General features: G+C 64.6%; 2 protein-coding genes across 42 annotated transcripts in view; one reads left to right on the forward strand and one right to left on the reverse strand.

Annotated features, from left to right (window-relative positions):
* Nucleotides 1-27,704, forward strand: part of MCF2L (MCF.2 cell line derived transforming sequence like) — a 90,556-nt gene that overhangs the window by 46,649 nt on the left and 16,203 nt on the right. For all 41 annotated transcript variants that reach the window (XR_015138474.1, XR_015138478.1, XR_015138479.1 and 38 more), the window contains 13 exons: nt 4,349-4,432; nt 4,916-5,030; nt 14,880-14,970; nt 20,368-20,487; nt 22,147-22,263; nt 22,642-22,791; nt 23,228-23,352; nt 23,601-23,715; nt 24,679-24,798; nt 25,085-25,276; nt 25,654-25,845; nt 26,186-26,345; nt 26,994-27,067. Coding sequence is in view for 36 of the 41 variants with exons in the window: in XM_086330632.1 (XP_086186758.1) it covers nt 4,349-4,432; nt 4,916-5,030; nt 14,880-14,970; nt 20,368-20,487; nt 22,147-22,263; nt 22,642-22,791; nt 23,228-23,352; nt 23,601-23,715; nt 24,679-24,798; nt 25,085-25,276; nt 25,654-25,845; nt 26,186-26,345; nt 26,994-27,067 (1,655 nt within the window). In the remaining 5 variants the exon portion in view is untranslated. The remainder of the gene's footprint in view (nt 1-4,348; nt 4,433-4,915; nt 5,031-14,879; nt 14,971-20,367; nt 20,488-22,146; nt 22,264-22,641; nt 22,792-23,227; nt 23,353-23,600; nt 23,716-24,678; nt 24,799-25,084; nt 25,277-25,653; nt 25,846-26,185; nt 26,346-26,993; nt 27,068-27,704) is intronic.
* LOC147362105 (uncharacterized) lies at nt 837-4,518 on the reverse strand. Its single transcript, XM_086330708.1, has 2 exons — nt 4,104-4,518; nt 837-2,758 (listed from the first exon to the last, which is right to left on the reverse strand). Exons 1-2 carry the CDS (start codon nt 4,392-4,394, stop codon nt 1,991-1,993), a joined length of 1,059 nt encoding a protein of 352 aa, XP_086186834.1. The 5' UTR covers nt 4,395-4,518; the 3' UTR covers nt 837-1,990.

Consider the following 27,704-nt stretch of genomic DNA (forward strand, 5'->3'; position numbering starts at 1 on the left):
AGGAGCTGCACCAAGGGCCCGGCGGGAGCGGGGTCCCCAGGAGGAGCCGCGTTTGTTGGTGAGGAAAGGTCTGCAGAGACCTGGCGCCCAGACTCCGTGCAGACCCCACACCTGAGGCCCCCAGGCTAGCCTGGGCCTCCCTCCCCTCCGTGCCTGGCCTGCCCGCCTTCCCACTCCTTGCTGGGTGGGCACAGGGCAGGTGTGTGTGAACCACCCCGTCCGTCCTGCCCAGGCCGGGCACTCCGAGTGCCGTGTGTTTAAACTGCCCCCATTGTGGCCACCAGACCTCCTCTGGGTCCCACCCCACCCCCAGATCTGGACCTGCTTCATCAGGACCCCTCCCCAGGGAGGCCTCGCCGGGGAGGCCCTCCATCAGAGCTCTGCAGTCAGGGCCTGCCCGCCGCTCATGCATCCCCTCTGGGCCGCGGCCGGGCAGGCAGGACCATCCCCCGACATGCTCCCTTGGAGCCCCGGCACCGGGTGGTTGGATCTCCCAAAGCCTCTCCGTGGCCTCCATTGACCCCGCTATCCCTGAGAATAAGTTCAGTCCTGGATGTGCTGCTTCATCCAGAGATGCGTGTCTCCCTGAGGTGTGGCCGGCAGGCCCCCGGCCCTGCAAGGCTCCGCTGCATCCCTCCTTCACGTGGGCGGCGGCGTGGACACTCAGCTCCCCTGACACCTCGCCAGCTTCTCAGCCACACACAACGTCTTCAGGGCCCGTGGCCTGCTTCCCAGTCGCTCGGGGCGCTGACGCTCGATCCTCGTTGGTCCCTGCCTTTCGGTTTTCAAACCTGCACGTGCTTGCCCTTCCCTGAGGACGAGTTTGGTCGAGCACCTTCTCACATGGGGCCTTTTATTTTAAAATACGTGAGGATTCACTTTCTGAGATCAGGAATCTGGAGACTGTTGGTGCCCTGAGCTAACGACGCATCGTACATGATGGGAACTGTATGTACCTAATCCAGTGACAAATAACTCCTTAAAAATACCCCGGGTGGACTGTGAGAGCAGACTCAGCCCCGGTGAATGTAGGTCTCCAGCATCCTGGAGGGTTAACCCCAGAGCCACAGACCAGACCGCACGCCATGGAGACGTCTCTCCTGCCGGACCGGACACTTGGGGAGCTGACCTGGCCCACCCTGGCCTAGGGCCAGGCTGGAGCTGCTCGAAGCCCCAGGCACACTGCTCCCTGCATTCCGGGGGGGGGGGGGGGAGGGGTCCTGAGCTGGGACTCCCGCCTGAGTGAGCGGGTGGAAGCCCCCACGGACTCTCCACCTTGGACTCTGAAAGGGCATCACGGGTGTATTTTGATAGAAAACAAACAGAAGCCTTGGGTGTGGACGTTCAACCAGATGTAAACAAGGAAGGGAATTAACTCATGATGGACTTAGTGAACTTCGCAGCCCAGGGCCTCTCGCCAGCTGCGGACCCCTTCTCAGGAGCCCTGCTCAGCCTCCTCTCTCCTCGCGGTGAGGTCCAAGTCTCCTGCGAGGCAGGAGCCAGCCCCCGAAGCTGAACGCCAGGCTCCTGCTGGGCCTGTGGGCCCCTTTGACCCTGGCCACCACCACCTGGGGTGGGTTTCCAGGGTTACCAGGGTCCACTCTGTGTCCCGCCAGCCCTGCCCCTGTGTGTGTTCCCTGCCCGAGGGGGGGTGGCAAACAGAGCTACTCAGAGGCCCTTCCTGCGGACAGGACGGGCCAGAGGCCGCCCATGATGTGTTATGAAATCCTCGTCCTAAAGAGAGAGTCCGGGAGTCAATTTGCCAGAGGAAGGAAGTTTGCTGCCGGAGTCTGATTGTGTTAAGATGAAGCAGCGTAAAGATGAAAGGGTGGCCCCCCCACCCCCCCACCGACTCTCTGATGCTGCCCAGACCAACCAGGACTCAGGGGACGGCTCTGTGGGCAGGGATTCCAGCGAGGGCGGCGGGGGGTCCTTCCGCTTTGTCCTTGTGTACAGCTGAGCTGGGTCTCCAGAGGGCTGAGCCGTGAGCTCAGCGAGGGCCATTCCCACTGGCCCCTGACCGGGCAGCAGGCTCTGTGTCCCGGGGCCCTGAGCACCCCCTCCCCCCGCCAGGCGCCCAGCCCCTCCCGACCTCCCCCCTGCACCCCTCCCGCCTCAAACGGCCCTGTGACAGGTCACAGCCTGGAGTCTCCGTGCACGTCTGGGCCACAGGAAGGCTGGGCTCAGTGGTTAACTGTGAGGCACTGTGCACACACAGAGCGGGTCTGTGGAGGAGCCGGGCGTCCCCTGACCCTGACCCTGACCCTGAGCTAGTGGGCGGGGCGACCCCACTTCCCGTCCCAGACCACAGAAGGGGCAGGCGGCAGCTCACTTCCTTCTCAACCAGCCGTGGCCCCTCGAGTGCAGGATAAAGAAGTGAGTATCTCCCCCCAGCACCCGCCGTCCACGGGGGGCCACGTGACACACACCGCGGGCCTCGAGGTGGCTGGAAACTGCTCGGGGATTCTCCGCTTTCTGCTGGGCAGCCAGTGGCCACCGAACATGGAGGAGTCGTGTCTGTTCGTCTGAATGGAGCGTGCAGGCCACTCTGCTTTGAAACCTGAACTGCTGCCCAGGGGAAGGTCTCTGTGACACGCCTGTCCTGGGCAGCAGAAGCCGGCCTCGAGGAGCCCAGGGTCCGTGCTCGACAGTGTGGGCAGTGTGAAACCTGGCCTCCCAGCCTCCTCGCAGCTGCGTGTCTGTCACACCCGACGTGTGTTCCAAACAAATGCAGTGTAACGGCCGTGCTCCACCGCGTCTGGAATTAGAAACATCTCACGTTCTCTTGGCACAATCGTTTCCAGCTGTTTTTCTCCCACAAAAGCAGCAGAGCTGAGAGGTTTCCGTGCACAGGGAGGCTGCACTGCCCCACGCTGCCATGGCCCAACTGCCAGAGCCCCGGCCCCGAGTGTGATGGGCGTGAACCCCGCTCAGTCCCGGCCTGGAGTGCTGCCCGCTCTGTTGGCCCAGCGGGCCAGGGGCAGGGCCCACCCCCTCCTCGTCTGCACCAGGCAGAATCACAGGGCGGCCCCGTGTGGGGGCAGCAGGCCCACAGACAGCAGCCGGGTTCTGGGACTCGCCGTGCGCCTAACACACCGCCTGCTCCCGCGTGCCTGTCTGCAGGATGGACGCGTGGCCACGCGGAGGGCGGAGGGTGTTTCGCTACCTCCACTGAGCTCTCTCCAAGGTCTCAGTGGCCCAAATCTCCAGCCTGTGAGGGGCCTGTATCTTAATCCGGGTATAGAAGAACTGATTTAAGCCATTTGCCAGTGACCAGCGTGAGTCGTGAGTGTCTGTAGAGAAATCTCCAGGACACCCAGGCATTCAGACACCAAACACGGGATGTCAGCCATGCGGTACCAGCCAGGAAGCGCTAAGATGCAGGTCCTGTGGGCCCAGAACCCTGGCTCTGTGGCCGCCTGCCGACGCCCCAGCACCTCACACACCCCTGTCCGTGTCTGCGTTCCCAGGAGTCTTGCTAATCCTTTGTTTCTGGCCGATGCCTCCAGGCTGTGACTGGGTCGCTGCTGGCCCTGGTCTAGGACTTGCGGGCGTCGGCTTCAGGCTGTGGACGGGCTCGGAGCCCTGCTCAGGGTCAGTGTCTGGCAGGGGTGAGGTGCCAGGTGTGTGTCTGGACCCACTGTGGTGGCCAGGTTTCCATTCTGACCAGTGAGTCATTGTGTAGACAGCAGGTGAGGGCCCTGGGGATGGCCTAGGCCACTTTCAGGACATGGCTGTGTGCTTGCAGACCAAAGCGGCCTACTCCCTGAGCAGCTGTCCCGGGGCCGTCCTAAGCCCCGGCCCCTGCTCTGCACCCCCGGCCTCCCTTCTGCCTGCCTGTCCCTCTCTTCCTCCTTCTGTGTCCATCCCTGCGCCTCTCTGTGTGCCTCTGACACACTGCTGCTGCTAAGTCACTTCAGTCGTGTCCGACTCCGTGTGACCCCACAGACAGCAGCCCACCAGGCTCCCCCGTCCCTGAGATTCTCCAGGCAAGAACACTGGAGTGGGTTGCCATTTCCTTCTCCAATGCATGAAAGTGAAAAGTGAAAGTGAAGTCGCTCAGTCGTGTCGGACCCTCAGCGACCCCATGGACTGCAGCCTACCAGGCTCCTCCATCCATGGGATTTTCCAAGCAGGAGTACTGGAGTGAGGTGCCATTGCCTTGATGACTCACTCCGCGCACAGCTCTCTGTGCGCTGAGGAACAAGGGTTTCTGTACAGGAAAGCGGAGCCCCCTTGCCGGGCCGCGAGCGCTGGTCCCCTTGGTGTCCGCGGTGGGGCTGACCCAGCCGAGGCGCGGGGGGCGGTCCCCGGTGACTGCATGTCCGTCTGCTCTGTCCTCCCGCAGATGAGATCATGCACCACGACATCAGCCCGCTCTGTGCCGCCGACATCCGGGACCAGCTGCAGAAGCGCTTCGCTTACCTGTCAGGTGAGTGCCGAGGCCAGGCGGGGCGGGGCGGGGTGCGGCTGGATGTAGTGGGCAGGGCACGGGGCGTGGTGCAGGGGCGGGGCTCAGGGGCGTGGGCCGGGTGCAGGGGCATGGGCGGAGCTAAGAGCGGGGCGGGGCTAAAGGGGCGTGGGCGGGGCTGGGTGCAGGGGCGGGGCTCATGGGCGGGACTGGGTGTGGTGGGCGGGCGCGGGCGGAGCTGGGTGCAGGGGGCGGGGCTCAGGAGCGTGGGCGGGGTGCTGGGGGCGTGGGTGGGGCGGGGCTATGGGGCAGGGGCGGGGCGGGGCGGGGCGCGTGTGGAGGGGTGCCGGGGCTCTGTGATCCCGCGAGGCCGGGCTCCGGGAGCGGGGCGCTGGGCGGGGTGCAGGAGCGCTGGGGCTCTGCCCCAGATCCCCGCGGTGGGATCTAGGGCCATCCGCCCCTGCGGCCCCAGGGGTGCCGACTGCTGCCCTGCGCTCTCCGCAGGCGGGCGGGGCCAGGACGGCAGCCCGGTCATCACCTTTCCCGACTACCCGGCCTTCGGAGACGTCCCAGACCAGGACTTCCAGAATGTCATGACCTACCTCACCAGCATCCCCAGGTGCGTGAGGGCCCTGATTCCTCATTCGAGGGGTGCAGAGACTCCTCCACGGCCAGGGGGCCAGGGTGGATGCAGCGGTGCCCGGGTGCCCTCCTTGGACGGGTGAGGTGTGGACCTCCTGCTCCGGCCAACCCGCTGGGCCGCAGGGAATGGCCTGGTGGCTGATGCTTCTCTTTTTCGAAGTGCCCAAGGGGGAGGTGAGTGCAGGGCCGGCTCGCCCCGAGGTTGCGGTCAGCATGCCCCCTTGGCCAGGTTCCGGGTCACAGAGCGATGAGATGGTCTAATCTAGGAGGCTGGCAGAACGGCAGGTGTGACTGCCAGGACCCGGTCAGCACTGGCCCCTCACCATGCAGCATGGGTGGGGTGTTAGGATGGAAAAGCCCTTCCACAGGCCGTCGGTGGTGAGGGTCACTTGGGAGAAAGACCTAGACGGCACCACAGGGTGGGGTGGGGATCTGTGGTCACCGTCCCCTCTTTCTGTGGACCCGACTTGCAGGGCCAGGCTCCGAGCAGCCGAGCTGAGGTGGGTGGTCCAGCCACTGTCCTGGGAGTGACCAGTCTTCCTTAGGGCCCTCGGGCAAGCCGTGAGGGACTTCATGGAGGCTGGCGATCCTGCGTCTTGTTTACCGTCACCCCTGGATTTCCAGCCAGGAAGGCAGTTGTTGCTCCTGTCCCATGGACAAGGGCCCTGGACCTCAGGGGGACGTTGCTTGAGTGGGTTCAAGGGTCTCGAGAGGGCAGGAGGTGGAGCTGCCCGTGTGGAGTGGCACCGAGGGGTGTTTGGGGTGGGGACCCAGGATGGTAGGTCTGGCTCTTGGCTTCCCAGCAGGGGGACATGGAAAAGCCACCCGGCCCTGGGGATGGGACACCGTGGACAGGCCAGTAAGAGGAAGGGCAGCTACACTGGTTTCAGGAAGCCCAGGATTTTAACAGGGAGACGGCTGACTGTGGGCTGCTAACCGTGGGCCCCAAGTGGTCTTGCTGGTCCTCCAGAGGGCGGGCTTCTGGCCCAGCAAGCTCCCCTCCGTGATGTCTCCGGGGTGGATGCTCCATGTCCAGGAGGGGCGTGGCCCTCGGCCCACTGTGACGCCACTCCTGTGCTCCCCTGTGACCCTCGTTCCCTGTGGCTTGCCCCCCACCATTGCCTGTGAACCTCAGGTCCGTCCCAGGTTGGGCAGTGGAGCTCACAGCACAGTAAGGTCCATGTAGACGCTGCCTACGGAGGGTCTGAGTCCCTGTTCTCAGCCCTTCACCTGGGAGCCGAGAGCGGTGCCACCTGCCCCCGGTGGAGACATCACCCACACCTGTGTTAGGTCCCTGCATGGAGCCAGCCAAGCGCCCACTCCTCCTCCCTGGGCCGTAGGCGGGGGAGTCAGAGACAGCAGGTGTCTGCAAAGGCGGGTGAGCTGTGTGCTCCTCCCGGGGTTGGAGAGCCCTGGCCGCTGCGTTGCCACCCCATCCCCTGGCTGTCCCCCTCGCGCCCCCGTGCAGGGACGTGCGGCCGGAGTCCTGAGGCCGGAAGTGGCCACAAACCGTCTCTGGCTCCCCAGCCCCAGCCAAGGCAGTGGTAAGCCCTGGACCACACGCCCAGCGGGCAGCCATCTGCAGTGACCTCTCCGCGCTGGCTGAGCCAGGGGCCATGGGGGCTTCTGTGGTCTCCCACTGCCCCCTTAAGATGATTCTCTGGGGCGACCTTCCCTGCCGGTGCGGGAATCTGTTTCAGGTCACTCTCAGGCGTGGAAAGGGCAGAGGTACTTTTCTTTCTGGCAGGGCAGAGGTGAGCCTTTTCTGGGCACAGCAGGCTGACCTCCCACCCTCTTGGTCTCCCCTCCTTGGGTCACCACCCCCACTGGTGCTGCTGACCCTCAGGCCTCCTGGCCTCGGGGCCCTTGCTCTCGCTCCCTCGGCCCGGGTGGCTCCTTCTCGAGTGCAGGCCCCCTCCTCTGGGGGGCTTTCCATTATGCCCCCCACCCCCAGGCCCCAGTCCACTGGTGGCCCAGCTTCGCGGGCTCACCTGGGCTGTCCCCGTTCGCCGGGGCTCGGTGTTAGTCTGTGTCTGCCCCGCGCCCGCGCGCAGATCAGACAGCGGCTCCTCGGTGAGTGTTTGCTGTACAGACAGGCCTCGTTCACGGAGTGAAATCAGCTTAGGCCTGGGGGTCAGGCCCCCCGCCCCGTCCCTCACCCCCGCACCCCTGCCGCCCCTTCAGGGGGACTGGTACCTTTATCTCTCCCCCTTTTAAGGGGTTCTCACCCCAGCGAGGCGACCTCCAGGGTTGTCCGCGGGGTCCCTGCCAGCACGGCACATGCTTCCCGCTGAAGCTGAGGAGTGTGTGCCTGTGCGCCTGCGGGGCCGTGGTGTGTGGACGTGCGTGCGGCGCAGGCCCGCGGCTCCGCCTCTAGGCGGAAGTGTGTATCGTGATGGTCACGCATGTTCTGTTCGCGGTCTCCTCTTCCGGGTGTAGGGTGTAGCGGGGATCCGGTGGACCCGTTGCCCTTCCACCCGGAGTGAAACCCCACGTTGGGACCGACTGGTCTTTCTTCAGTTGCGTGAAGGGCCAGCGGGGGAGGGGCTGCCCGACAGGCCGTCCAGCAGGCGGGGCTCTGGGGGGCCCGCACGCCGAGCCCTGCCCCCCACCCGACCCCCCAGTGCTGTCGGGCGATTCCTGGGGCGTGGTGGGGATCGGCCCTGAGTGAGGGAAGCCGAAGTGCTGCCGCCCATCAGCTCACACGCAGCTGCATTTCTGGAAGGGTCGGTGCACCTTTAAAGGTGGGGAGACACTCGGTGGGTAAAGCAGGGAAGGGGCGCTGCCCGCACGTGTGGGACCCGGCGTGTGGCGGGCTGCCACCTGGTGGCCGCAGCCGGTACTGCGGTCCCGAGTCTCCTAAACTAGGGAGTCCGGAGGCCGGGGACAGGGCGGGGCGCCTTTAGAAACCCCAGGCGGCACCGACTCCAGGCAGGCCGGGGGCGATCTGCAACTAGACGGGCTCTACAGTCCACGCAGGTCCAGTGGACGAGCCCCCGGCTTCCCAGACGCTGACTCCACGCTCACCAAACAAGCTTCCCTTGGTCCTCTGAAACCTTTGTCCCCTGCTCTTAGCTCTCTGTCATCTCACACAGGGACGGCATAGCCAGCTCAGGCCGCTGTGTCTGGTTCACGGTCGCGGATCATTCTGAAGCTCTTGGCTGCCGGACAGGCCTCGCCTGGACGCTGCAGACACACGAGAACAGGAAGCCTGTTCCTGGTCTCCTGGAAAACGCCCCTCCCCCTTCCCTCCCTCCTTGCGGCAAAAGCTGACCCCCTCCCAGTGAAGGTGGTCACCGGAGGCCTCCCTGTGGGCACAGGTGCACACCCGTGCAGATGCACACAGGAACACACATGCACACTCACATGCAGGGTCACAGTGTTGCCAACACTGAGATGGCAGGTTTCTGGCTTTTCTCTGAAGGACCCACTTAGCTGCCCTGCAGGATCCCTGGGGGCCCCCAATACCTGCCCGCCATGTTTGGAAGATAACATCTAAGGGTCACCTTCCTGCACACCTGCTGCCCCTCCCCAGCCTGGGAACCACAGGCCTGGGTCCCAGATGACTTGAGGCCGATAAGGATGTGGACTTTCTGTGGACCCGGCTCAGATCACCCCACTGCTGGAGACAGAGGAGCCTCACCCAGGTGGTTTTCGTGGTGGGCCACTCCAAGGAGAGGTTCACGCACACAGGTCACCGCCACACAGGCATGAGTGTGCTCACCACATGTGTGTACACACTGGTACGGGGTGCATGCACACCCCACGTGTGTACACACAGGCATATGTATGCTCACCACACGTGCACAGATACAGGTGTACACATGCTCACACATGTGTGTACACACAGGTACAGGGGTGCATGCACGCACCAAATGTGTGTACACACTGGGGAACATGTGCTCACCACACATGTGCACACATAGGTACGTGTGTGTGTGTACTCACCACAGGTACACACAGGTGTGTGTGCACTCACCACACCCACATGCACACACAGGCATGCATCACACACCACACACACGTACGCTCATACATGCATAGGAGTGAGTGTATACTGCACACCTGTGCGCACACACCACACACGAGCATGCAGACCACACACATGCACACATGTCCCCACACGCAGTTTGTGTGGGCTGCACGACAGAAATGCAGGGCGCGTGTGGAAGGAGCAGGGTTTAAGTGCTGTGCTTAAGCTCCAGCCCTGTGTTTGGGCCTCGCCTCATGCAGTCCTGCAGCCAGGCTGCTCCCCACCCCATGTGGCCGCTGGGCTGCCCTGTCAAGCTCACTAAGCTGTAGATCAGCTGGCCTTCAGCCCCTGGCAGCACCTCACTTCTTGCTGTGGCTGTGACGTCCACATGAATTTTCGGTTGACTTTTGCACATAAAGACAGAAAACATGTGAACGCGTCCCGAACACCCCAGACATCTGTGGACTGGCAGTAGCTCTCACCCTCCCCACAGGAAACCACAGGGAGCGTCTGGCTGCGTCCCTGTGCACATCTCCTGAAACCAGACTGCACACGCGTGCCATCCCAGCCCCTTCCTGTCGATGGCCTGTGGTGGGCGCCCTGCCTGTCCTTCTGCAGCTGCCTCTGGTGTGGATGGACCGGGCACTGAGCCCCACCTGGGGCCGCCCTCGGCTTCCTGCCGTCAGAGCGGCCTTGCTCCCCGTCAGGCGGGTGGGGAGCTCTGCTGTAGCCGCCCTCAGGCCCTCGGGCTCACGAAAGAAGCAAGTGAAGACCATTCTCACTGCCACCCGTGGCCGGCCCCAGCCCGTTGGCCCGTGTGTCTGAAGCTCAGGGTCCCCTCCCCACGGGGCAGCCTCTCCCCACGGGGCAGCCTCTCCCCACGGGCTGTCTCTCCGTCTTCCCGATCTCGTTCTCCTGGGGAGCAGGGGCCACCCGTCTCCGCCTGCTTTCTGTCTTGTCATCTTTTTTCTGTCACTGCTGTCCAGTGTCATTTAACTTGAAAAATTAAAGTTAAATAACATAAAAGTTCAGCTCCCGGCCCAGGCTGGCCGTCCTTCAGTTCCCAGGGGCCGGGGCTGCCGTATTGTGCAGTGCAAGCGTGGGCTGTCCCTACCCGGGGGATACGCAGCTGTGACGTGCTGGTGTCCAGCTCAGGGCGGCCGACCCTGCCCTTCACCTGTGGGAGGAGGACGAGACCCGCCCGGGAGGAGGGGGCTCGCTCCGTGCTGCGTGAGGGGCGTGGGGAGCCCCTCCCTGGGGAGCCCAGGCTGACCGAGCACCCTGTGCACACAGTGGGGCTATGCACCCAGAGGCTGCCTCGGCTGGGGTTTCAGCTCCGGGAGGAGGGAGGTGCCTGAGCAGCTCCAGCGAGGACCGCGGCTGGGCCCAGGACCCACTCGGAGGGCATGGGCGGACGGGCCAGCCCCGACCTGGAGCCTGCACACAAAACAGGTAACACGGATCCCGGAGGGTCCTCACGGGAGTCTGGCTTCCAGAGGGGCGCCAGGCTTATGCCCTCACGGGAGCAGTCACTCCGGTTACAAAGAGGTGGCCCCGAGTGTGTGTGTTTAATGTACTTATGGAATCTGTGTGCTTGGTGGCGGAGAAGGCGATGGCACCCACTCCAGTACTCTTACCTGGAAAATCCATGGATGGAGGAGCCTGGTGGGCTGCAGTCCATGGGGTCGCAAAGAGTCAGACCCTACTGAGCGACTTCACTTTCACTTTTCACTTTCATGCATTGGAGAAGGAAATGGCAACCCACTCCAGTGTTCTCGCCTGGAGAATCCCAGGGACGGGGGAGCCTGGTGGGCTGCCGTCTGTGGGGTCGCACAGAGTCGGACACGACTGAGGCGACTCAGCAGCAGCACAGCAGCATGTGCTTGGTGGGATTTCTCCCCCACCTCGTGGCTCAGATGGTAAAGAATCTGCCTGCAGTGTAGGAGACCTGGGTTTGATCCCTGGGCTGGGAAGATCCCCTGGAGCAGGAAATGGCCACCCACCCCAGTATTCTAGCCTGGAGACGCCCATGGACCGGGGAGCCTGGCGGGCTGCAGTCCCTGGGCTCGCAGAGTTGGACACAGCTGAGCACCCGCTGGGCCGTGGGGGGTCGCGGCAGTTTGTGCGCCCGGGACGCCTGCCCCATCCTGCTGTGCCCGGCGCGCGTCTGACCCTGACGGCTGCAGAGCCTGAGGGTGGGTGCGGTGCTGTCATCGCATGGGGAGCTTTGTGAAAGGTCCGAGGCTTTTCTTGCCGTCGAGCTCTGACAAGCTGACCAGCAGGAAGAGCCTGCTGCATGAGTGGTGCTTAACGGGGCAGCTTTGAGTTGGGAGGACGGAGGAGAGGCGGCCAGAACCAGGGCTGGGCCTGAGCGCTGTGGCCCTACCCCACGGCCCCGCGCCCAGACCCGGCGGGCAAGCCCAGGCCCAGTACAGGGCCCAGCCACGTCTCTGTGACGTTCGCAGCCTCCCAGACCCTGTCCAAGGGTGGGATGGAGAGAGAGAGAGATGGGCAAAGCAGTGTGGTTGGGGCAGGGGGGCCTGCGAGTCAGACTGTGTCTCACCCGCCCCAGCCCCCGCCCCGCCTGGCCCCATCTCCTCCCCATCCTCTCCCCATCACCCCAATCCCCGGCCTGGCTCACCCATCCCCTCCCCGCCCACCCCCGCCCCCTGGCTGGCCCAGTCCCCAGGACCCATCTGCTCATCCAGGGCCCCTCTGGGAGGCCAGAGCTTCCCTCCCACGGGCCCTGGGGACCCACTTCCTTGACTCCTGTCCGCACCTGCCAGGCCTGATCTGAGACAGACGCCAGCCTGCCCGCATCTCCTGCCAGCCCCTCCCACAAGGGCCCACTAGGCCCCCCAGCCGCACTGCTGGGCTTGCTTCCCCGCCCCAGCGCCAGGCTGAGCGGGCCCATGTCCACGTGGCCCCAGGAACACTGACCCTCCCCCGGGTCGAGGCCCGCCGGGAGCCCTGTGGGCGGGGGTGAGGCCGGGCTGGGCCCAGAGTCTCCGAGTCTCCGCCCGACCCTGCTCTGTGATGTGTCAGGTATGTGAACAGGGCCTGGAGCTGGGCAGGGAGATGCGGGGACCTCAGGCCTGGTCTCAAGGCCGCCCTCGGGCTGCTCAGCCGCGAGCGGGAGGTCTGAGCGCAGCTGGCCGTGCCCAGGCCCCCCGAGGAGTTAGCAGGCCTGGGGTGCTAGAGGGGACCCCCGGGCACGCGTGGCTCCCGGAACCAGAGCCTGCGAGACCGCTCTGCCTGTTGGACTGTTTGGGCCAAAAGCGACTCATCAGCCTCGGCGGCCCCTCCGAGTGGCCGTCAGGAGGCTGCGGGTTACGTCTGTGTGTGCGCACGCCCGCGTGTGCCTGGGTCCGGGGGCTCGTCCGCGTGGCTGCAGCTTCCGGGTAATTTGCTCCAGTTTCCTCGTCTGCTGCCTTCAGCGCAGTCCGCCCCAGGCCTGGAGCACAGGGACCCCGGGGGACCTGCCTTTTCAGTGACCAAGCATGGGCCGCCCACCCTCTCTCCTGGGCGCGTGAGGTCATAGACAGGCCCTTCTGTGGGCACAGGGTGGTGGATGGGCCCCGGGGGCTGGGCCCGGGCTCCTGGGGGCAGGGCAGGCCACGCGGCCTGGCTCTAGGGCTCTAGTCCTAGGGGTGGAAGGGGCTGCGGGGGAGCCCCGGGTCCTCACATGAGGCTCCTCCTGCTGCGTCTGGCGGTGGAGCCATGGTGGAGACGAGACTGGGCTGGGAGAACCCACTCGTGGCATCGAGCCAGGTCCTGGGGTGGGGCCTCTTTGCCGTCTGCTTCTGGGGCCAGGCCCCCTGAAACGGAGGACCCTGCCTGGCCCGACACAGTCCCAGGTGGGCGGGACGGAGGGGCTGCTCTGCCCTGCACGGCGGATGCTGTCTGGACGGGGAGCCAGCCCATGGGCGTCCCGTCTGTGCTCACCAGCTGCATGACTGGGCAAATGACTTGTCTGTCTGAGCCTCCGTCCGTGGCTCTGGCTGCCTCTGGGTCATTACGAGGGTTGACAGAGGCACAGTCTAAGCTTTGGTGCAGGGCCCATGGGTGGGAGGGGCCCGTCCCTCAGGCTGCCCCACCAGCCCCTGCTGGGCAGTGGCCAGGTGACCACAGAGCTCGGGTCTGTGTGTTTCCTAAACCAGGAAGTTGAGCTGCCTGCTCCACACCTGCTGGCCTAAAACCTGCCCTCCAGGGCACGTGTTCGTGAATCCGGTAGGTTCCTTACATTCACCTGAAGCGGCTGTTTTCAAAGGCGCCTTCGCCTCTCCGCTGCCTCTGTTGTCAGTGCTGGTCATGATGCTGGCGCGTGCGTTGTGGGCGCAGCAGGAGGCTCTGATGTCACGGAGTCTTTACCGTCTGGCGTTCACACGCACAGAGCGAGTGAACCCAAGGGACTGGGCGGTGGGGGGCAGCTGGGACGTGCGAGTGAGGCAGGAGGTAGAGTGGAGGCCTCGGGCCGCGGCCCCCAGCCCGTGGCCAGGCCGCCCGCCCTGCCTGTTTCTAAAAGGAACAGGCCGTCGGCACAGGGGCCGCAGAGGAGGCATTGCGGGCCCAGGAGGAGTGGGGGCACGGGGCAGCTGGTCAGAGGCGGGCGCTGCAGACACAGGCTGTGCAGAAGTGGCGGTCGTCAGGGCGCAGCCTGTGACTTGTCCCCCCAGAGGAGAGGGGCCACTGGGGGTGGGCAGTCTCAGCAGAAGACCCTAACCCACACAGGTGTGCACACCTGCACAGGCGTGCACGCACCTACACAGGAGCGCCTGCTCCTGCACGGGAGTGCATGTACCCTCGCAGGAGCGCCTGCTCCTGCACGGGAGTGCACGGTCCCACACAGGAGTGCCTGCTCCTGTATGGGAGTGCACGGTCCCACACAGGAGTGCAGGCACAGGTGTGCATACCCACACAGGTGTGACTGTGTCTCTGTCCCTGCTCTGAGATCAGGGAGGTTTGGGCTGTTTCAGCTCTCATCGTGTTACATAAGGTTTGCAGCAGGCAGAGTACCGCCACGGCCACATAATTTATATGTATTCCATGTATTTCTGGGTTTTATTTAAGCACGGCTGTGGCTCCCGGGTATGTGCAGAGACTTGGCAATCAGCGCTCCAGTTGGAGCCTAGGCCTGCGCTCTCAGTCCTTCGCGGGATTGGCTGGCGGGCGCTGCTGCCCACGCCGGCTGGCAGGGCTGGGGGCGGGTCGTCCCGCAGAATCGCCTCCGGGTCGGCGGTGACTCAGGCGCGTCAGGCTGAGCGGGATGGGCTGTCGATCCCGGCCTCAGCATCTTTCTCACGGATGCTGCCACTGCGAGAAGCCGCCTCTCCTCTCCCGTCTCCATCGGATGCTTGCGCACTGCCGGGCGCCGCAGGGGGCTCTCCCCAAGCTGCAGCCGTGCCATCAGCCTAGACGGTGATTGTAGACCGTGGATGAGCTGGGGGGACCAGATGCTGGGGCTGACGTAACCCCCGGGTGCAGGCTCCCTGTGACGGGCTCACTGGCGAGTCCACGTGGAGGGAAGCTGCTGGGCTCCGGGTGGAGTAGCCGGGCTCTGGAACGGAGGGGCCTGGCCCGCCTCTCTGCACTGCGAGCTGGGTGGTGTCAGGGCGGGAAGTAACGCGGCGCTGGTCTGTCCACCGCGGTCGGAGCGAGCCCTGTGAGGGAGGTGCCCGGCGAGCTCGGGGCAGCGCCGCAAGCGGCTCCGTCCTGCCCTGGCCGCGGTGCTGGGTGGAGCAGCAGCGATGTGAGGGTCTCAGGGGCGGCCATTCACCCCGAGCTCTTCCCGGAGACGTGCTGCAGCCACGGCCAGACCTCCGGGTGCGTGCTGACCGCGCCCTCTCGTTTCAGCCTGCAGGACGCTGGCATCGGGTTCATCCTGGTCATAGACCGCAGGCAGGACAGATGGACCTCGGTCAAGGCGTCCATCCTGAGAATAGCGGTAAGTGTCGGTGTCGTTGCCGGGCCAGCGACCTCCACGCCTTCTCCGGGCAGGGGACATGGCCTTTCCTGCCCAGTGGCGCTTTGGGTCCTGGCTGGGGCTGCATACACGGTGGGGCCCAAGGCCGAGGTGGACTCCAGCTGGGGCCTGGGCAGGGCCAGCGCACACCTCCCTGGGCTCCTCGAGCTGCTCGGGCACGTGTGTGTGTGCATGTGCACACGTGTGCATGCGCATGTGTGTGCGCATTTTGCATACGTGTACAAGTGTGTGCGTGTGTGTGCGTGCATGTACTTCTGTGCACCTGTTGTGTGCAACTACTCACGTGGGTTAGCTCTCAGGGGCTGTGTTATACCTTGAAAGCAATGTCACTTTCAGTTTGTGTCTGACGCTGAGCGTGTGAGCGACTGAGTGACCTACGGGGTGGCCGTTCTCGAGGGTGACGAGTGTGTCACAGGGACCTTCAGGCTGCGGGTGTGGGGCTATGTTGACTAGCTTTTCCTGTGTTGTTTTCTCCTTCCAAACGGGCTGTTTCTTCTTTAGTCTCGTGACCGAGTCAGGTTATCAGCCGTCATCCTTGGTGACCCTCGTGGCCACTGGAGGCCTCCAGTCTGCAGACCGTGGCTGCCCTTCAGGGCAGAAGAACCGCTGCCTGCAGCGCGGGGCGGTTTTTAGCCACGGGATAGCTGGAGAGGGCGGTGCAGCCAGCAGAGAGCCCGCTCTTATTTTTGGCGCTAGCTTCCACCCCCGCTCAAGCTGGGTAGAGAGGTGGGGAGCGCTTCTCCCTGCAGACAGGACGGAAAGTGTGCTTGTCTGCGGGAGAGCGGCCCGGAGCGCCTGCGCTGGGGTCCGGGCTGCAACTCTGCGCTCTCCCGACCCCATGGGTGACCCGCCCCCAGGCCCTTGTTCTGCGTCCTGCGCTGGCCCCTTTGAGGCTGCTGTGCTGGGGTCAGGGGGCGGAAGATCCGGCTCCTCCTCCCAGTGCTCGGGCCCCGCTCCGAGGCTCACCACTGGAGGTCCTGGTGCTCACCTGTCCTGGGGCCGGCCCAGCCTCGTCCTCCTGACACGTCGTCTCCCTCCCCACCCCCCTCCCCGCGCCGGCCACACACCCTCCACATTGTCGTGTACCTGAAACTGGTCTAAACTCGGGAGGTCTCAGAGGAGTACAGTCGTGTGTAGACGTCACCGTCAGCTCTCCCGTGCCTTTGAGTCCTCAGCAGCTCACGGGACTGTGCACCACCAGCCGGTCGCCCGTGTGTCCCTTTCACCGCTTTAAGTTTTAATGTGGGTTTGCACATGGGTGTCGCCTGCCTGGCCAGATGAAGGACTAAACTGTAAGAGCCAGTGGGTCAGGTGACAGGACTTCCTAGACGATTCCGGAATCAGCAAGGTAGTCCCGGGCTGGATGGCAGTGGGTCTCGTCGAGTGTGCTGCTGTTTTGAGAGGTTACACGGTTAGACCCACGTTTTCAGGTCTAGCGATCGCCCAGGTCTCCTGCGTGCGTCTGTCTCACTGGTGTGCGTCTCGGACGGGCACTGGTATGCACGGGCGTCAGTCAGCTGCTTCTCGGGGGGATGTGCCTCCAGACCGCACGTCCGTGCCATTTCCTGCCCCTGGGGTGCCCTCCCCCGGGGGCGGGGTGGCTCCCACTGCGCCCTCCGCAGCCCCCAGCGCCCCCCAGAGCAGCTCTCGCTCAGGCCCGGCCTGGCCTCCCCTCCCGGCGGGGCACCCTCCCTGTCTGCACACCGCGGTCCCTCGAGGTCAGGGCCAGCCTTGTCCATGTTCGTGTGGCCGACAACCCATCCTGGGCCCTCGGCGTGACAAGAGCCTTGTAAATACCTCTCCAGCTAATCAGCCACTCCAGGTCAGTTAGCAAGGCTGATCAAAGGCAGGATTGTTTGCTAAGAAACAGACAAATCACTTTTAATAACAGTCCCTGAGGTCCCCAGCGAGCCAGCAGGATGGCACAGGGCAGACCAGCTGTCGGTTGCGCTCTCCTGCGGCCGAATGGGAACATGGTCTTCTTCAGCGAGCTGATAATCAGGTGAACTTCCGAAGAGAGCTGGTGCATCTTTAAAACTTTGTTTTGTGAGAATCATAACTGATTTTTGCACTGATTCTGACAGCATTAAAAATGTAGGTTTGTTTCTGTAAGCCTTACAGTTACCCAGTATTGCTTTGGAAACCCCAGAAGAGAACATTTTCCAGCAAAATTGTCAAAAATTCTCGATCAACTCCAGTGCTTTTTCTTACAAGAATTTACTGATCGTAGTAATGCCAGAAGTCCTGTTTATGTTTTCAGCACATTTATTGAGACGCTGATGTGTGCCTGGCGTGGTGGGCGGTGCTGCGGATCCACGGGGAAGCAAGAACCCTGTAGACAAGCAGGCTGCAGGAGGCTGACCCTGTGACCAGGTGCCGGACCTGGCAGGGCGCCGGATGAGGCCCCGGGGGCGGGGACACTGCAGGCCCCACCTTGCTGCTCCCGGGGCCCCCGTTCCCGCCCCACCCCGAGCCAGCTTTCGGGTCCATCTCCTCCCTGGCTCCGCAGGGGGTGGGCAGAGCTGGCACACTGGCGCCATCCCCCGCCGTAGACCTATCTGGACCGCCAGCCCTGCCAGGCTATGCTTCATCCAAGGTGGGTTAGGGGAGAGACCACCCGGCATCTGCTGGGACCCCTGGGCCAGAGCCCACGAGGAGACCCCTGGGCCGGAGCCCGTGAGGGGACCCCTGCAGGCTCTGGCGCTCCAGCCTGGACGGCCACACTTTGCTGCCAGTGGCCAACTGTGTCTGGCCGCTCGAGTGAGCCTGGGTGCTTACATAACCGCTGAAATCCAGGCTGTTTTAAGCCGCCTTGTGTGCTCTCTCGTGAGCTGCGTGTTCTCGCCTTCGGGGCGCTCTTTCTCCTTGTTTGGATGCCTTCAGCTCGGCTTGGAAAATACGACATTGGAGGGTCCACAGTCCGGTGTCCCTAAGCTCAGACCTGCCGTGTCCCCACCGAGGGCAGAGCCCACCGCAGCTCTGAGCTGGCCTGCTCCGGGGCTGACACGGGGCCACACGGTCCTGCCCATGGCGCCCAGCGGGGCTGCTCCAGGGCTGACATGGGGCCACGCAGTCCTGCCCACGGCGCCCAGCGGGCCTGCTTTGAGGCTGACACGGGGCCACGCAGTCCTGCCCACAGTGCCCAGCGGGCCTGCTTTGAGGATGACACGGGGCCACGCAGTCCTGCCCACGGCGCCCAGTGGGGCTGCTCCGGGGCTGACATGGGGGCCACGCGGTCCTGCCCTCCAGGGCTGTGACTGGGGACTGCGGGGCAGACGCGCCCGGGGCCACAGGAGGTGTGACACGGGAAGGGGACTGGCAGGCAGGAGGTCAGGGTGGCCAGGCCGGAGGCACAGCTTGGGGTTGTGGGGGGTGACCAGTGGGGTGTGACCAGCGGGGAGTCCTGGCGTGCAGAGCCTCTGGGGGAGGAAGAGGAGGGCCTGGGGGGAGGCGGGGTTTGGGGACCTCCCAGGCCCCAGGTGGCTACGGGTGGAGCAGAGCATCCCTGAGCAGATGTCCGGCCCATGCGTGACTCTCAGGGCTGAAACTCGGGGCAGGGGCCAGGAACCCTGGCAAGCCCTGGCAAGGGGAGCTCGCGCTCCGACGTGGGGGTCTGAGCAGGAGAGGGCAGCAAGGTCCAGCCTGAAGAGACGTCTTGTTTGGAGCCTGGATGATGCAGCGGTGCCCCTGGGGAGACACGGAGGCTGCGGGGAGTCAGGGGCCCCCAGAGACGGTGGGAGGGCGGCCCCTGAGGCGTGGGCTTCAGGGACATGCTGGCTGGGCCCTCAGACATGGAGCCCGCCCCAGGCTTCTGTGACGCCCCTGACGTGCCGGCGGGGGCCTGGGCGAGGAGGCCAGGAAGGGCATGCCTGCGAGCCACGTCAGGCAGCCCAGGGGTCAGGGGCCCCTGTGGGCCATGCTCAGGACCTGGGGTGTGTGGGCGGGTGTGGGTCGTCTCCAGATGTCCTGGGCAGGGGCCTGTCCTGACTGCAGACAGCTCAGGAGGGTCCCAGAGCTTCCACGTGGGAGAGAGGGGCGGCATCATGTCCGGGCGAGGCAGGAGAGGAGCCGCAGGACGCTGGCCGTGTCTGTGCCCGGGGGCACTGCCCGCCTGCCCCGTGCCAGGGGCGGCCCTGTGGCCTCTCCTCGCTTCCCTCTCATGGGAGGGGCTTACTTTCAGACAGAGGCCAGGGGACCGGGCACCGGGCCTGGGCTGACCAAGCGGCCGTCACGGGTGTAGAGCTGGGTGTGAATGCTGTGGGCGGCAGGGAGCTCGGCCCGGCCCGGCGAGGACGGCGCCCCATTCCCCCCATTGCCGACGGGAACCCGGGGCACAGAGGGCGGCTCGTCCAGGGCCAGACGCCCCGCACACAGAGCTCAGATGCACGTGCAAGTCAGTTCGTGCCCGTGTGTGCGGGCCTGCCCTGGGTGTGAGCGCCGGCCCTGGGTGTGAGCGCCTGCGCCTGGGTGTGAGCGCCTGCCCTGGGTGTGAGCGCCTGCCCTGGGTGTGAGCTTGCGTCTCCTTTCTCTGTCGTGTGTGTGTGTGTGTGTCTGTTTTCACGCCACCGGTGTCCTAGTTTCTGGGGACCATCGTAACAGACACCACAGACCACAGCAGGGCTCAGATGGCAGGGCCTCCTGTCTCCCCATCTGGATGGGGAGTCTGAGCCGGCTGGACCCTCTGCAGCTGCGAGGCGGTCTGTGTGTGCCCCCCAATGGCCTCTGGAGACCCTCGGCCAGTGGAAGCACCCCCAATCTGCTTCCACCCCACATGCGTCCTCTGTGGGTCTCGATGTCCAAATGTCACCTTTACGGGGCATGTCCGGTCAGGGCCCACCCTGACGACCTCATCCTGACTCGGTCACCTCTGTGAGGACCCTAAAGCCATTCTGAGGTGCTGGGGGCTTGGACTCCAAAATAAGAGTGTGGGGACGCATGACTCAGCCAGAAGGGAAGGCCAAAGCTCTTCCTGCAGTTGCTGTTTTAAGTTTGTATTGAAGTCGATTTATAACGTCATGTTGGTTTCAGATGCACATCAAAGGGATTCAGTTACGCGTATGTATGAGTACGTGTATCTTTACGTTCTCTTCCTTTGCAGGTTATTACAAGGTATTGAGCGTAGTTCCCCAAAAGGTCAGAGCTTTTGACCTTTAAGACCACAAGCCATGTAACACAGTTGTTCCAAGCAGTGTGGCTGTTCTTCTCCGTGAGGGGTGGCGATGCTCTGAGTGCAGTGTCTGTACCCAGCTCCGCCCCGGGCTGGCGCTGGCGTGGGGGAGGCACCCAGTCCTCTCTGTGGGGCCGCGGGCTGCTATGGGCATGTGGACCCCAGACGGAGAGCGGTCTGTGTCCCTGCAGGCATCCTTCCCCGCAAACCTGCAGCTCGTCCTCGTCCTGCGGCCAACCGGGTTCTTCCAGAGGACACTCTCCGACCTCGCCTTCAGGTTCAACAGAGATGACTTTAAGATGAAGGTGCCGGTAAGTGCCCACCTCCTGTGGGGAGCGCCCACTCTGCCCAGGACACGGGGCGGGGAAGTGGGTGTGAGTGACCCCCCGGCTGCGGCAGGACTCTGCTTCACCTCCTCACTCCAGCTGGCACGGGGCAGCCCCGGCAGCTGCCGGCTGTCCTCGGAAAGCCAAGGCTGTGTGGATCCCTTAGAGGCTGCTCACCCGGGAAGCTGCATTCCCTTGGGGAGGTCAGGCCATGTCGAGTCAGGTTCCGGGAGCAGGGCTGGGAGGGGCTGCCGGCAGAGGACCCTGGGAGCACAGGGGCTCGTGCCCGGCACCTCGTGACCTCCCCAGCAGGACCTGCCAGGTTGCTCTTGAAACCTGAGCACCCCAGTGTGGGCCATCGTCCCCGAGGTCGGCTCTCCTGCGTCGACGGAGGGCCTTCACCGGCCAGGGCCCAGGGGTGCAGCCCCCAGGCTTTGGAGGGAAATGGGTGCGCCCATCTCTGTAGCATCAAAAAGCCTCAGTTTCTGACGCCGAGGGCAGGGGTCTCCACCCTGAGTACAGTGGTCGCCCTGCACCCGGCCACGTGGGACCAAACCCATGAGTTCTCAGAAGCCAGGTTCACAGGATCCATCGCCCACGACGCCCCTTCCCCGGCCCATCTCAGTCACCCTTCGATACTCAGGAAGCGCCGTCCGGGGAGGGCGGCTGCTGCAGTGGGTCCATGTTGGTGCCCTGGGCCTATGCTGACTCAGCGCTGGGCAGAAAACGTTAAGAGGGCTGGTGGGCTCCAGCCTTTTCCATGGTGGTTCAGTTGACACAGAGCAGATGGAAATCACAGAAGAGCCTTAAGTCCTTGGATAGCTGACCGACCCGTCTCCACTCCTATTGGCGTGAATCAGGGTGTTCTGGGCGAACGGCCTTGCTGGACGGCGAAGAGAGACTGGATGTCTCTGCTGAAAGCTGGCACCATAGCCTGTTCTTAAGAGAAGATGACATCTCAGTCAAGAGTCTCAACGTGGGCCCCCGGATGGCTGGGTGGGCGGTCCTCTGAGGTCTTAGCGGCACCCTGTCCCCTCCACCCGCCCCCACATGGAGACAGTCAGTGTTGACCTGGGGCGTGTTGGATGGCCCCTTGGCCTGGAGCAGACTCAGTGGTTAATAAAACATGAGGTGGTGTCCAGTGGCACAGGGACTGAGCCTCCAGGACCTCGGCAGCAGCGCCTGACAGTTTGCAAAGCAAAGGTGGTATTTTTATCCAAAGTTCATGGATTCAGTGACCTCAGAAGGGCAAGAGCAAGACAGGAGACAAAACCCTCCCAGGTGGAAGAGCCCCCAGGCCCCTGTTCTCCACGATAGCCATGCCCGGTGCCTGCCTCCGCCCCCGTGCAGCCTGCTGGGTTTTGCCGGGAATGCAGACAGATGGGCAGCTTTGGAATCTGTGTGGCTCCATGAACACGCAGGCCCCTCACCCATCAGATGCCCCATGTCAGCAGAGTGCCTGGCTCTGTCCAGGCCTTTGCTTATTCCCAACGGCTATCATCTGCTGGGACCGTGCACCCATTTCATGGATGGGAGAGCTGAGGCCCAGGGAGCGTTGCACCGTGCCTGCCGTGGGAGGAGCTGGGAGGCCCCTCCGTCCGGGTCTGCGGGGCAGTCTGCTCACAGGTGGTCTCGTCCCCCCAGGTCATAATGCTGAGCTCAGTCCCAGAACTACACGGCTACATCGACAAGTCCCAGCTGACGGAGGACCTGGGTGGGACGCTGGCCTACTGCCACTCCAGGTGGCTCCGCCATCGCACAGTGAGTCCCCCACCCCCGATGGCCCCAGGCCGCCCAGCCGCGCGGCTTCCGCCTGCTCCAAGGACCTGGTGCCGTTTCCCGAGCTTTCTCCCTGAGCATGAGCCGACGGTCTCAGTGGACCTCGGCATCTGAAGGAGAAACGTGAGTCCTGTCGGGAGTGGCTTTCTGGGCCTCAGGAACACGGGGACAGAGAAAAGCTCCAGCTGGGTTCTTGGCATCACCCTCAGGCAGGTGCAGAGCCCACGTCTGTGCAGGAGCTGAGGCTGAGGCTGGGGCTGAGGCTGGGGGGCCTCCCGAGGGGCTGGGCTGCAGCCTGGCTTTCAAGCCCAGGAGGGCGCAGTGCACAGGCTTCGGGCTGACGGTCTCCCCCCAACATAGGCCATCGAGAGCTTCGCCCTCCTGGTCAAGCAGACGGCGCAGATGCTGCAGACCTTTGGGACCGAGCTGGCCGAGACGGAGCTGCCCAATGACGTGCAATCCACGAGCTCCGTGCTCCTCGCCCACACGGAGAAGAAGGACAGAGCCAAGGTGTGTGTGGGAGATGGCGGGAGGTGGGAGCCGACCCGGATGGCTGAGCTGACCAGCAGCCACAGCATACACTGGCCTCTTGATGAACATGATGGGGTCGGCTGAGGCGGCCGCACACTGTGGGCTCCCCAACCCGCTGATGGTCCTTGGGTGCCCCCATGAGAGCCCCCAGCTCCCTCTGAACATGGAGCAGACACATGGGGCCCCGGTTTCCTGTTACTCCTGCTCACTGCCTGGGAGACCCGTAACCCTACCCTGCCCGCTCACCGCACCGGTGCCTCCCAGCACCCCCTCCCGGGGGCACCGGGTGGGAGGGCAGCAGAGGGTCTGGGGGGGGCAGGTGGGGTTCGTTGCGGTGCCTTCTGACCCCTCGGGGCCCCACCCAGGGCCAAATCTGGGGCTGGTGGCCTGGATGACGAGCCTGGACGTCCCACAGGAGGATATGAGGCTGGCGCTTGTCGAGGGGCGGCGCGTCCTGGAGAGCATCCACGAGCCACTGGCCCGGAGCCCAGATCAGAGCCCCAACCAGGACCAACTGGACAGTCAGAGCACCGTGCACAGGTGAGGCGGGGAGACACGCAGCCCGGCCACGCCCTCCACCATGCAGAGGGAGGCTGGGCTCTGGGGGGACATGCGGCCCCGCCCCCAGCGTGCCCTCCACCGTGCGGAAATGAGGCCAGGCTCTGGGGAGACACACAGGACCCCCGACGCGTCCTCTCCAATGAGGAGGGCGGACCAGCCCCCGCCGCTTGGCACTGCCAGGAGGGGCCTCACGGTTCCACACCAGCGTGGCTGCCGCCCTTCCCCAGGCTCCTGGCCCAGCTGAACGAGACCGAGGCCGCCTTTGACGAGTTCTGGGCAAAACATCAGCAAAAACTGGAGCAGTGCCTGCAGCTCCGGCATTTCGAGCAGGACTTCCGAGAGGTGAGCGGCCTGGGGGGCTGCAGGGGGGCCCTGGCGTGGGTGATGTGTCCCGTGGGAACCACTCGCGGCCTCGAGGAGCCGGGGGTCTGGTTGGAACCTCAGTGCCGATGGTACATCCTTCCAGACGGGATTCCCAGCCGTTTACCCTCCTGCTTCACAGTTGTCCTAGCTGTTCCGGTTCCTTCGCCTCCCGTGTAAATGTCAGATGACCTGATCTGTGTCTCCGAGAAAGTCCCACTGGGTTTTGTCAGGAATTGTGTTGAACTTGTGCCTCGCTCTGGGGAGAGGCGGCACTTGACTGCACTGACTCTTCCGTCAGTAAACGCCTCTGTCTGCCCATCTGTTTAGATTTTCTTCGGTGTCAGCGCGTGTCATTTGCGCGAGCTCAGCACGTGTTTGGTTGGGTTTACACGTACACGTTTCACTTTTTAAGCAACCGTAGACGGTGTCACGCTTTCTCTTCCGGTGTCTTGTGTGTGCTGTGCTGTCTGTAGAGACACAACAGACTGTTGAGTACTTATCTTGTGCCCTGAAACCTTGCCGAGCTCAATCCAGGCACTGTTTGGTAGCGTTTCCACACAGACCATCAGGCCACGTGCAGACGGAAACGGCTTGATCTCCTCCTTCTCTGTCTGCGTGTCTCTGTGTCTGTTCTTTGTCTGCCCTGGTGCCCTGGAGCGTCCACCACTGGGATCACAGTGGCGAGAGGGGACGGCCCTCCCTGTGGGGCGCGGTCTCCGGGGAAGGTGTCCGTCACCAGTGTTACACCTGGGGTGTTGGCAGGAGGGTTCTGTGGATGTCCTCTCCAGATCAAGGAAGTTTCCCTCTAGTCCCCCTTCCGAGGGGAGGCCCGGGCCCTCTCCCCTCCCTGAAGCCAGTTTCCACGGCAGCCCCTCCGTCCCCCAGCTGTGGCCTTCCCACTGATCTCACTGCATGGCCTCTCACCCTGCTGCCCCGTCTCAGGTCAAATCGGCCCTGGACGTGCTGGCCCAGAAGGTCACGACCTTCACCGACGTGGGCAACAGCCTGGCACACGTGCAGCACCTCCTGAAGGACCTGACCGGCTTCGAGGAGAAGTCCAGTGTAAGCATGGACGTGGGCGGCGGGACCGTGGGGACACCACGCCCCAGTGTCACCACCCCACCCCGCGACCCCAAGCCTGCTCCTGCCGACCCCCTGCTCACCCCGAGCCCACCCCCACCGACCCCCAGCCCGCCCCCACCGATCCTCAGCCCGCCCCTAGCCTGCCCCTGCCAACCGCCCCCCCCCCAGCCCGCCCCCAACCTGCCCACAGCCCGCCCCCGCCGACCCAGAAGCAGGAGGTGCTCTCTGCCCCGAGAAGCTGAGCTGGTCTCTGGCGGCCTTGTAGGCCGCCGTGCAGCGGGCCCGCACGCTGTCCCAGGAGGGTGAGCGGCTCATCGAGCACAAGCACTATGCCGTGGACTCCATCCGCCCCAAGTGTCACGAGCTCCGCCACCTGTGCGACCAGTTCGTGGCCGACGTGGAGCGGAGGAGGGGGCTGCTGGGCAAGTCGCTGGAGCTGCACGGCCTCCTGGAGGCGGTAGGCCCGACCCCCAACCCTGACCCCGCCCCTGGTCCTGCAGGGGCCAGACCACAGGTGCTGGGTGGACAGTGGCCCCCAGCCTCCCGAGGGCTTCTCCTGAGACCCAGATGGTCCCGCGCCAACACTGGTGATTCAAGGACTCACCTGCCACAAAAAACCCAGAGGCGACCATCCAGCCAGTTCCCTGCACTTTGTCCTCGGTGTGGCTGCATCCCATCCTGGGCAAGGCCCCTGGTTTCAGGCCCGCGTCCCCGGGAGCCCTCTAGACCTGGCAGGACCTGCGTGCTTTGTCCTGTGGACGGTCTCAGAGCACAGCGGTCGGTGGGCCGCCTGAGACACCAGAGCAGCCTCCAAGGCGCCTTCTCCCCCCGCAGTCCATGAAGTGGTGTGACGAGGGCATCTACCTGCTGGCATCGCAGCCTGTGGACAAGTGCCAGTCCCAGGATGGCGCGGAGGCCGCCCTCCAGGAGCTCGAGAGGTTTCTGGAGACGGGGGCAGAAAATAAGATCCAGGAGCTCAGCAAGATCTTCCAGGACTACGAGCCCATCCTCACCAAAGACCTGCTGGTGAGGGGACAAATCCCTGGGCACTTGGGAGGCACAGGGCGGGGGCATTTCAGGACGGATGCTGTCCCCCTCCCTTCCCACCCCACGGGGGTCCCTGCTTCCCAGCAGGACCTGTGCTCCATGCCCTGGCCACCCTCTGGGCCCCGCTTCCACCAGCCTCTGGACGCGGCTGGACCCCGACTGCTCGCTCCTGCCGGCTGTCCACAGACCCCCGCCAGCCACCTCCTCCCTTGGCACCCCAGCCCCCCCCAGGGCCGAGCGGGGCCCACGGGCGTCACGGTGACACTCGGAGCACCACTGCGATGTCCTGCTGAGTCCAGCATGCCATCCCCTTCCACAGGAGCATGTGCAGAGGGTCTTCCAGAAGCAGGAGAGCGTGGAGGAGATGTTCCACCGCAGGCAGGCCAGCCTCAAGAAGCTGGCGGCCAAGCAGACTCGGCCCGTGCAGCCCGTGGCCCCCCGGCCGGAAGCACTCACCAAGTCGCCCTGCCCCTCCCCAGGTACAAGCAGCACCTCTCACCCCAGGGAATGCCCCCTTCCGTCCAGCCTATTGTGTAAATAAAGCTTTATTGGCACTTGGGCCCCTCCCTCGGTCCCTCTCGGCCATGCTGCTCGCGTTGTGGTGGCTGGGCCGGGTCCACCGTGGCTCCGAGGGCCTTGCCTGGGCTTGTCCCGGCCGTCTGTCCTCAGCGCCGTAGCTGGAATGGTTTTCCCCTTGTGTGGCTCGGCCCTCCACCCCTGAAACCTCCTGGTTCCCCAGGCGCATCCCCTCTGGAAGGCAGGGCTGGGCCCTTCCTGTCACCTCCTGTCCCCAAAACACACAGCTTCAGCAGCCAGCATGGCTCCTGCCGTTTTTTGCAGCCCTGGCCAGTGTTGCCTGTCCACGCCAAGAGCCTCTGAGCCCAGCTCGTGGGCCCATTCAGACTCCAGGCACAGAGTTCTTCCCTGTCACTGGGAGCCGGGCCCCGCTGCGAATGGCGAGCCCATGGGGCTCCCGGCCCGTCTCCCACTGCCTCCTTCATGTTCCTGTGCTTCCCTCCTCGACTCTGGGCTGCTCTCGGCATTTGCTCGGTATCCCTGCACACGCGTTCCATCTCTAGGCCGAGAGATGCGAGGTCGCTCCCCTCCTTCTCTCCTTCCTAAACCAGGCATCCGGAGGGGTTCTGAGAACCACAGTTCCGAGGGCAGTGCACTCCGGAGAGGGCCCTACAGGAGGGCCAAGGTGAGCCCGGGTCGTGGCCCCACCCCTACTCCGCGGCACCGCCCCTCACTCCTCTGTCCCCGCCTCCACTCCTCAGCCCCACACACCTTGGCCACGCCCCTCGCCCCGCCCCGGCCCTCACTCCCTTGCCTCCCCCCGCCCTCTCCCCTCCAGGCTCTCATGCCCCGCCCCCTCACTCCCGGCCCTGCCTTGCTCCCTCACTCCTCAACCCTGCCCCCTCACCTCCCGGCCCCGCCCCCACTCTCCAGCCTCCCCCCGCCCTCTCCCCTCCAGGTCCTCCTGCCCCGCCCCCTAGCTCTCTGCCTGGCTCCCTCACTCCCCGGCCCCGCCCCTCTCCCTGCCATTCTCCCTTATTCCTCAGCCCTGCCCCCTCGCTCCCCCGCCCTCTCTCCTCCAGGTCCTCCTGCCCCGCCCCCTAGCTCTCTGCCTGGCTCCCTCACTCCCCGGCCCCGCCCCTCTCCCTGCCATTCTCCCTTATTCCTCAGCCCCGCCCCCTAGCTCTCCCGCCCTCTCTCCTCCAGGCCTTCCTGACCCCGCCCCTCACTCCCCGCCCCCACTGCCCCGCCCTCTCCCCTCCTGGTCCTCCTGACCCCGCCCCTCTGCCCCCAGCCCCGCCCCCTCACTACCCGGCCCTACC

This window comes from Bos grunniens, chromosome 12 (genome assembly GCF_055505025.1).
Source record: "Bos grunniens cultivar Pamir isolate PY7600 chromosome 12, Bosgru_T2T1.0, whole genome shotgun sequence".
Taxonomy (NCBI): Eukaryota; Metazoa; Chordata; class Mammalia; order Artiodactyla; family Bovidae; genus Bos; species Bos grunniens.